Raw genomic sequence first — 9,686 nt, forward strand, 5'->3', positions numbered from 1 at the left:
ATAAACAGAACTATTACAGTCCATTCAAACCTGGCCTCTCATCAGGGTGGTAACCTCAGCTACTTTGTTAAAAGAGCAGGGACATTGCTGAGGATGACTATCATATTGTATCTCATGCTGATTTAGCTTGGAAAACATACTTTGAATCCTGTTAGTTTGTGCACACTCAGGGAAGCAGCACACCCCTTTAGAGAAACAACACATGGGCACATGAGAAATTGCTCTGAAATGTGACGAGAGAATCCTCAGTGACAGCCAATGACCGCGAGTCACAAGACATCTCAGGGAGGTGCGACCCAAGTCCAGCGGGAGATAAAAGAGACAGACAAACAACCAGTGGAGAAGTCTATTAAAAAAACTATTAATAATCATAGAGAATATCAATAATCATAGAGAACCAAGAGTTTTGGCACAACTTGAGGGCTGCAGTTCCTGGAAGTGTGCCGTCTGGTCACCAGCTTCCCCGTGTGTCTATCTAGGCAGCTGCGGGCTGTCACAAAGTTACAGCCACTTTGCATCAGAGAGATTTCCCCACTGCTTGTGCTCCCAGTGAGTTTGAATTAAAATTCTGCTAAGATGAACACAAGAGAGAAAAGGTACTATGTAAGCGGGTGGGGCTTGGGGGCAGTAAGGAAGAAAGACATTTCAGAGGATAAACTGATTGAAGGGAAGAAAAAAGTCAGGGCAATGGTCGCGCCTGCCTTTAGTCCCAGCACTAGGGAGGCAGAGGCAGGTTGATTTCTTTGAGTCCAAGGCCAGCCTGGTCTACACAGAAAGTTCCAGGACAGTCAAATATAATATTTACTGTATATTTTATATTTATATAATTAATATATTATATATTTATATAATATACAGTAAATATTTCATTATTCCGGTGAAGCTCCAAAATTTGTCATCCTTACAGTATTTATTCACTTATATGATGGTATTTTTCCAATAGACCTTTCAAACATGTCATATGCACATATTTGTATATATGCACACATATATATATATACACACACATATACACACTCATATATATGTAAGTGAATGACATGGTCAAGAGGATCAATCTCTTAAGTAAAGCAGAAAACGAGAAGCTTTATTGAGCACGTGGAATACAGCCTTAATATATACCAAGTCACCACTGAAAGGCTATCGTTTAGAAGTGGTTTTATTCGGGTAGAATTTCCAAGCTTAGTCCCAAGTCCAAAACTGATTTAACTGGAGATCTCAGTGTCTACTGCAGACCAGGCATTCGGTCTGTGACCTGTGAGGCCTCCTTTTCCACTAAAGGAAAAAACAAAACCCAACAGCTATCAACAGTTAAGTTGCCCCCATTTTAGATTCCAGACACAAGCAATAAAACGACCCATTTTCTGCTTGACAGAAACAACAGCAAGAGAGGACGCCTGATAAGGAGCGACACTTTTTTTCTACTTAAAGGTGGGAAATGGGCTTGAGAAATTGAGTCTGGAGAGGGTAGGATGTAGGTGAGCCTTTAAATGGCCCCCAAATTAATTCTCAAAAAATTCCACAAGACGTTAGTAACTTGAGGGAGTGTTACTGTTGAGAGCTAAGGAAGGAAAGCTGAAGTTGGGAGTTAAGTCTCGTCACAGGATAAAGGGGTAAATACCTTCTTCAACATCTGAGATATATTCCCCATCACTGAGCTTTTCGGGGGCGTTGGCTTTACGAACTGCATGATTGAAGCGACAACAGAGGCGTATGAAAATCCTCATCCCCGACTCCGAAACACAACATGTAAACATTCCCCAAAACACATCGGTCAAGGCCTTTCTTCTGGAAGCTACAGATACCCAATCACTCATCACCATGATGAACCTCGCCCCCCCCCCCCCCCCAAGGACATTGATGTACCTTCATCATCTGACATATCGAGAACTTCATTCATCGTTTCTGGAACGTTCATTTTGTGTTTCTCAGTGATGGTCTAGAAACAATAATAACAACAAAAGGCAACTGCTTCAGTACGAATGGACTTAGCAATTCCAAGGAGACTACTCTTGTCTTTCTAAATTGATTTCTATCCTGTGGGACTTTGGGGTAGAGAACCTAGAAGGCTTCATACACAGTATGCTCTCTCCCTTGAGCAGCACGGGGGTCCTCAGATATGTTCCTCAGAGCAGCACAAGGTTTGGAAGCCTTCCAGGGACAGACAGAGCAGAGATCGTGGTCACTAATAAGGCTTTTTCAGAGGAAGCGAAGAAAGCATCACTGTGCTCATCTAGGCCAGAACCAAATATCACATCCCACTCAGGGTCATCGAAGAAGACAGCCCAAAATAACAGCAAGGAATTTGTCATTATCCTTCGTGCCAAGCCTTTTGCTTCCTTTGTATTCCCAACTACGTGTCCATTCCATGGACAGGATACAGAAAACTATTAAGATTATGTAAGTTATGCATATTTTATAACTACGTGCATTAAAAACATTTTGAAGGCAACACATTTGCAGGATCATATCAGCTTCTAGAAAAGCTTCATGAAGAACACCGAGTTACAGGGCGAGTGCCTTCCTGGCTCTTGCTTCCTCTTTTGGTAACTTTCTAACTTTTTAATCCACGCCTACTCAAAAGACAACGGCAGTATCACGTAAGCTAAAAAGCTGAAAGCAGGGGCTGGAGGGATGGCTCAGTGGTTAAGAGAATGTACTGCCCTGGTAGAGGAACTAAGTTAGGTTCATAGCACCCAAATGGCAGCTGGCAACAATCTGTTCCTCCGGTTCCAGGGGATCAGAAGGCCTCTTCTGGCTTCAGAACACAAGGGGTACACAAATAGGCATTCAAGCAAAACACCTATACACATAAAGTGGAAATAAATCTTCAGCTGGGTAGAGGAGGCGCATGCCTTTCATCCCAGCACTCGGCAGGCAGAGGCAGGGGGATCTCTGTGAGTTTGAGGCTACCCTGGTCTACAGAGTGAATCCTAGGACAGCCATGGCTGTTACACTGAGAAACCCTGTCTCAAACAACAGCAGCAACAACAACTGTTAACAGAGCACTGATATACAGAAAATACACGAATAAATAGATCTTTAAAAAATAAAAACTGAAAAGTACCCAGAAGATGAAACTAAGGAAGGCTATCAATTCAGTTTCTTATTGATATTTTTTGGTAAATTACACTCCTATGCTCCAATGTTAGGTGGAAACAAAACATTTTTGTGCCTCTTTTAGCATATAATACTGAAACTGATCACTTCTATAAAATAAACTTTCAATTAGTTGTATAGTCTCTAATATTGTGCAGAAAATCCCTACATTCCCATACCATGTCCCTCATCATAAAATCTTATGTTAGTATAGTACAGTTATAGCATACCAATATTGATACATCTCCATCAAAGTTTGTGCTACACTGGCATTTTCTTGATTTTGGTCCCACATTGCAGGTATTCGATGGAGCTGCAATGACTCTCTGGGTTTTCCTTGACTATTAAGATTCTCAACTTTCAGCTGGGCAGTGGTGGTGCACACCTTTAATCCCAGCACTTGGGAGGCAGAGGCAGGTGGATCTCTGTGAATTTGAGGCTAGCCTGATTTACAAGCACTAGTTCCAGGACTGGGTTCATAGCTACAGAGAAACCCTGTTTCAAAAAACTAAAAAGATTCTCAACTTTCTTTGGTGTTAAGGACCTTGAGAGTCTTGAGCTGTGTCAGTGAGTTATTTAAAGAAGTGTTTGTGTCATTTGCTTGTTTGTTTTCTTTTGTGGTTAATCTAGAGAAGGAAGGCAACAGAGGTGATAGCGGTGATGCTCCCCTTTCTCCTTCATCATCCCATGCCCTATCAGATGTGGCCTCTGATCTCCTGGCTGAGGCAGTATTTGTCAGAGTTCTCCTCCGTAGACTTCCTCTGTTCCTCTTTGCCTGTAGACTGTTCTTGTTTTGCTTGTGTTTTGGAAGGAGGATCACTATGTCCAGCCCATCTTGAGGCTATAGGTGATCACGTTTGACACTTCCCGGAGAGTGAGGGATTTTCATAAGTTATCTGGACTCCTTTGCCGGGAGATATTTTCCAGCCATATTTGTCACGACTGAATAAGGCCTCAAGGCCAGTATTCCGACAATGCCTGGAATGTCCTGTACTCTTTGTAATTCTTTTCCCTCAGGTACCTGCACATTTTTCCCTACACTTTCAGCTGTTCACTTACACCGGTATGAACTCACTTATATTTGCTTCATACTTTGGACTGTGCTCGAATATTGTTTTGTTTATAATGTTTTGGATAAAGTGTCCCAGCCTTGGTCATCATGAACTCTTCCTATTGATTTGTGTGTGACCCTCCCCCCCCACCAATCATTGTATTTACATATTTCATTTAGCTTTGGTAGTGAGGACAGTGCACTTCCTTGATGTGCAGATTAGGTTTTTTTTTCCAACTTGACATAAACTAGAGTCACCTGGAAAGAGGGACCCTCAACTGGAGGATTATGTCTATCTGATAGGCCTGTAGGTACTCTTGATCAATGATCGATGTGGAAGGGCCCAGGCCACTACGGATGGTACCACTCCTGGCTGCTGGTCCTGGGTTGTGCAAAAATGGTACCTGAGCAAGCCATGGGGAGCGAGCCAGTAGGCTGTGTTTCTCAGTGCCTGTGTTTCAGTTCCTGCCTCCAGGTTCCTGCTGGAACTCCCGGTCCTGGCTTTTCTCAGTGGTGGACTGTAGCCTGTCCATAGACTAACCCGTAAGTTTAGCTAACTGGCGCTGCTACCAAAGCTGCTTCTGATAGGCCTTTTACCATAGTAACAGAAGCAAAGTGAGGACACTAACTTTGGAGTAATCCTTCTCCAGTCCTATGGCTAGCTATTTCTCCCAGGAGCCCTGGCTCCTTTCTACAGAGAGCGGTGCTAGCCACTGACAGCTGGGTGTTAGATGTTTTCTGATTGGGGCTGGAGAAATTGAGTATTTTAAGCAATGTAATCAAGTGAAATACACCTTTAATGCCATTAAAGGAAGAATTGTTCCTCCTAAAGCTTGGCATTTGGTTCCTCACGCCGCTATGACCTTGAAAGAATCTACTAACTTTCTTTCTCAGGATGTTCACATCATGAACTGTCTCTATGTGGAGGAGTCTCTTACTAGAAACGGTGGCTGCTGAGGTCCTGGTAACTTGCTAGACCAAGATAGTGAGCGTGGTCAGGGCTGAGCCGTGCTAATTATTTTAAGATTACAGATACCAGCCCAAAAGCACACAGCTCCCATCTAAGGGAATTATACCCAAACACGAGAGTAGGGCAGAAAGGTGGTGTCTGAGTTTGTGACAGTCTCAAGCGCCAGAAGGTGGAATAATTCTTAGAACTGGCTTCTTTGCTGGACACCGTGAGCACCTATTCGGGGAGGCCATATTCTCTTCCTGGGGCAGTCTGGCCCTTGCCTTTAGCATGCATTACCTTCTGACCTCCACCCTCATTTAGCGGTGACGCACATATGAAGTGCCGCCACTGCCGTCGACTCGGGCTGGAGCCTGGTCCTTCTCGACCTTCTCATTTATGCCGCTCTAGGCTGGTGGTTGCTGTGCTGTATTGAGACTCTACCTCAGCCTTGCCCATACTTCACTAATCAACCCTCCAGGGCACCTTAACGCTTTTAGTGTTTCATCTTTTAAAAATGTTTTACTTATGTACCTGTATGTATGCATCTCTGTGTATATGTGTATGCACACACACACACACACACACACATATATATGTGTGTGTGTGTGTGCACAGGTGGCTGTGGGAGCCAGAAAATGGTACTGAATCCCTAAACCAAAGTCACCAGCTATTGCGAGCCACCAGTGTGGGTTCTGGGAACTGCACGGCAGATCTTCCAGAAGAGCAGTTGGAGAGCCCAATGGCTGAGCAGTCTCTCTAGCCCAAAGCTTTTATTTTTATTTCACATAAACAGTGTGAAATAGCCCAATGGGTGAAAAATTCAATTATGATTTGTATTTTGAATTACTAGACAAGGACTGTCCTCTATGCTAAGACAGCAATCTGATGTATTACTATAATGACTCGAACGTCTGTAGCATCATGACACTTGGTTACTGTTAAACAGCTTGTTTCTCTCCTATTTCCTCTCCTAGGGAGAGCTGTACAGCAAATCCAGAACATTAAGGCTAGCAAATGTTCTCTAAGAATTTAATGATAGTCAGGCATGGAAGTGCACGTCTTTACTCTGGGGTCAGAATGGCTAGTCTCTGTGAGTTTGAGCCAACCTAGTCCATATAACATGACTCTGTCTCGAGACAAAACTAACACACACTAACAAAAATATCCACAAGAACTCAATAACAGATTGTAGATTTCAAAAGTATGAATTGATGAGTGCAATTTTTGTTCTAAACTCTGTGGTAATGATCGAAATAGAACCTGGTTAGTGAGCATTTTATGCTTCGTAAGTCATACAGTTTCTCTCTTGTACTCAGCAGATTTATTTTATAGTTCTGAAAGCCCGCGAACTGCCAAGTAACGCAGCCCGCAGGTAGCTGCAGACAGCCTTAGCCCACGGTTTTCTATATAAAGCACTGCACATGCAAAGTAAGCTATGCATCACAGCCATGTCTTCCTTCAGATGGGGTGGTGTTAAAAAGGAAAGGATGACAATAACCCCAAATTCCACTGTCCTAACTGTTCCTAATCCCAAAGCTGCCAAATCTAGGTCAAAGGCATCAGACAGGATTAAAGTGATTTATGAAGTGTTTTGTTTTTGTTTGTTTGTGTGTGTGTGTGTGTGTGTGTGTGTGTGTGTTAAGAGCTGGGGAAGATAACTCAGTATGGAAAGATACTTGCTGCCCAGCCTGAGGGATAACCCTAGTTCAATCCCCAGAACCGACATAGTGGAAAGAGAGAACAGACCCCCACAAGTTATCCTCCGACTTCCACATACATGGCATGGCATGTGTGTACCCCCAACACACACAATGAAATATAAGAAAAATTTGTTTTAATGTATCTAATAGGGTCATCTGGTAAATGTTTACTCTAAAATTTAAGGAAAATATTGGTTCCCCTAGGAAAGCCCAAACAAGTATTCAAAAAAATAAGAACGTCAATTTTTATCTACCTATAACTTTAAGAAAACATTATTTTTGCAAAAATAACAAATATTTTAAAGAGCTTACATAAAGTTCTCAAAGTTTTTACAATGCCAAAATTAAAAAACAAACAAATTTATTTGTATAATATGGAATCAAAAACTATCTGCTTACATAACTATTTTTCCAAGATACATTTTACTAGTTATTTAGGTGTCTATGTATCTGTGTGTCTGAGCATGTGAGTGCAGTGCTCAGAAGGGCCAGAAGAGGGCACTGGAAGCCCTGGAGCTGGAATTACTGTTGACCACTGCCTGAGACAGATGCTAGGCAGGTCCTCTGCACTGAGCCATCTCTTCAGTTCCATAGCCATGCAACTTTAAAAGATACATTGTTTTAGTGTTTCAAACTTTGTTCATACCAGAAATAAAGGTTTTGCTATATTGACTGCCAACAATAAGGTGATACTACTTTAAAATGTGGTACTTAGTCCATGAAAGGAGGAAGAAAGAATGTTCTAACAAAGCCTAGAGAAACTGCCATCTGGGAACTTGGCTTTCAGAGTAAGAAGGTTCTATATCCATTACTCACGGTGGTGGTTATCGTCTCTTCTGTCACAATCTTCAGTGTGTCAACCACTGAGATGTAGCCGAGGCGCCGAGCGATGGCCAGGGCTGTGTTCCCATTCTGGAAACGGGAAAATGTGGACAAAGTTACTGAGCCTGCTATGGAATATTCCTTTACAGTGTGTGAATATCTGTCGCTGTGATTGGTTTAATAAAAAAGATGATCGGCCAATAGCCAGACAGGATGAGGATAGGCAGGAGAACCAGACTGAGGAGACTGGGAAGAAGAAGGGTGGAATCTGAGGATTTGCGAGAGGGAGAAAGAAGCAAGATGAAGGTGTCATGTTGAAAGAAGGTACTTCCACGTGGCAGAGGGTAGATAAGAAATATGGGTTAATTAAAATGTAGGAATTAGCAAGTAACAAGCCTGGGCTATTGGCTGAGCATTTACAATTAATAATAAGTCTCTGAGAGATAAATTGGAAGTGGCTGTCGGGATACAGAGAAACTCCGCTTACAGCCTGCAACCAATGCAAGACCAGTGTCTCTCATTACACCAAGACAACTGTCATATACGAAAAAAAGGAAAAGTTAGAGACATAATTTTATAGTTTGGATCCTAGATGTCATAAAGGCTATGTATTTGAAGATGTGGGTGCTACTGGAACATTGGGACTAATGGAGGGAAATTAGGCCACCCTGGGTATGTCCTCACAGGGTGTATTGGGACACCAGACTCCTCCTTTCTCTCTTTGCTTCCTGGTGGCCATGGTAATCACTCTCTGCCATAATGTCCAATCTCACTACAGACTCAACATGATGAAGTCCAGTGATCATGGATTGGCATCTGCGCAACCGCCAGGCAAAGAAAGACTTTCCTTCTATTAAGTCTCTTGCCTCAGGTATTTCGCCATAGCGATGGAAAGATAACTAACTAACATACTTTATGAAAGTCCAGCTCTCTTGTTCCTACCCATGCTTCAGGGTCCAGGCAGCTTCATGTGTGTGGTTCCATGTCAATAGTCAATGGGACACAAATATTGTTTTTCTTTTTCATGTGCTTCTATAAGTGGCAAGGAAGCGAGTATTTTTAGAGTGTGAAACCCTGGTCTACTACTGTTGTTTGAAGAGCCCACGGCATGGGACCCTGCTGAAGGCTCTATCCAACGTATCACTGAGAAGCAGCCAGTGTGCAATCAAAATGCGAGAAGGCGCCAGAGCCCCTCTGTCTCCTCCAGCCCTGCAGCGCGGGCCCAGAGCTTACCACAGTGAGTTCATTGGGGGAGGCGTTGTTCTGAAGCAAGACGTTGATGACATGCGTGTGGCCCTGCTGAGCTGCCTGGTGCAAGGGTGTGTATCCATTCTGCAGAAGGAAGAACGGAGAAATGACTTGCGCTTGCTCCCTTGAACACAAAGCCAAGAATTTGGCTGGAAGGGAAGGGGGAGGCGCCCACCTTTGTTTTGGCATTAACTTTTGCGGAATGCTGCAGCAGAAAATTGACTATTTTGATGTTTCCATAGTGACAGCCCACATGGAGAGGCGTGTAGCCCATCTGTAATTACATTTTATAAAAAAAGAAACATTGTAAGTGCACTTTTAGTAACAAGTAATCCTAAACGGAAGTAAAAGTATTATTCAACCTTCCTTTTGAGTTGGAAAATACTTTTTTTTTTTAGATTTTTTCCCCCCTAACAAAAATTGCCCTTTTCAGAGTTAGTCTTAATATATCTGATTGAACATAAAAATAGGCATTTAACTTTCCCTTACGTCAGCTCTTTACTCTCTAGATACTGTTCAGGACAGGAAGGAAAGATGAACCAATCAGCCCCCTAGACAGGTGTACTCTAACTGGTTGATGTCACCAGAGAGTGTTGTATGGACAGACTAGGTTAGGGTTGATTGAGTGCTCTGTCCTCTAACAAAATGGAGAAGTGACAAGCTTGGGGGACCAGGGCAGGGGTGGTGGAGAGGCACATTTCTTTAATCCCAGGACTTCAGAGGCAGCAGTGGGCAAATCTCTGTGAGTGCCAGGACAGCCAGGTTTGCATAGTGAGAATTTGCAAGGAATAAGTAAGCAAGTAACTTGCAAAGG

General features: G+C 42.9%; 1 protein-coding gene across 28 annotated transcripts in view; it reads right to left on the reverse strand.

The window, feature by feature from the left end:
• The window catches only part of Ank3 (ankyrin 3), a 431,439-nt gene that overhangs the window by 108,862 nt on the left and 312,891 nt on the right, over positions 1–9,686 (reverse strand). For 18 of the 28 annotated variants that reach the window (XM_075980042.1, XM_075980030.1, XM_075980028.1 and 15 more), the window contains 5 exons: positions 9,048–9,146; positions 8,858–8,956; positions 7,619–7,714; positions 1,867–1,939; positions 1,622–1,684 (listed from right to left, as the gene is read on the reverse strand). In XM_075980042.1, the coding sequence (XP_075836157.1) occupies positions 1,622–1,684; positions 1,867–1,939; positions 7,619–7,714; positions 8,858–8,956; positions 9,048–9,146 (430 nt within the window). The remainder of the gene's footprint in view (positions 1–1,621; positions 1,685–1,866; positions 1,940–7,618; positions 7,715–8,857; positions 8,957–9,047; positions 9,147–9,686) is intronic. The other 10 variants (XM_075980047.1, XM_075980046.1, XM_075980043.1 and 7 more) reach the window with 1 other exon arrangement.

This window comes from Microtus pennsylvanicus, chromosome 7 (genome assembly GCF_037038515.1).
Source record: "Microtus pennsylvanicus isolate mMicPen1 chromosome 7, mMicPen1.hap1, whole genome shotgun sequence".
NCBI classification, from domain to species: domain Eukaryota; kingdom Metazoa; phylum Chordata; class Mammalia; order Rodentia; family Cricetidae; genus Microtus; species Microtus pennsylvanicus.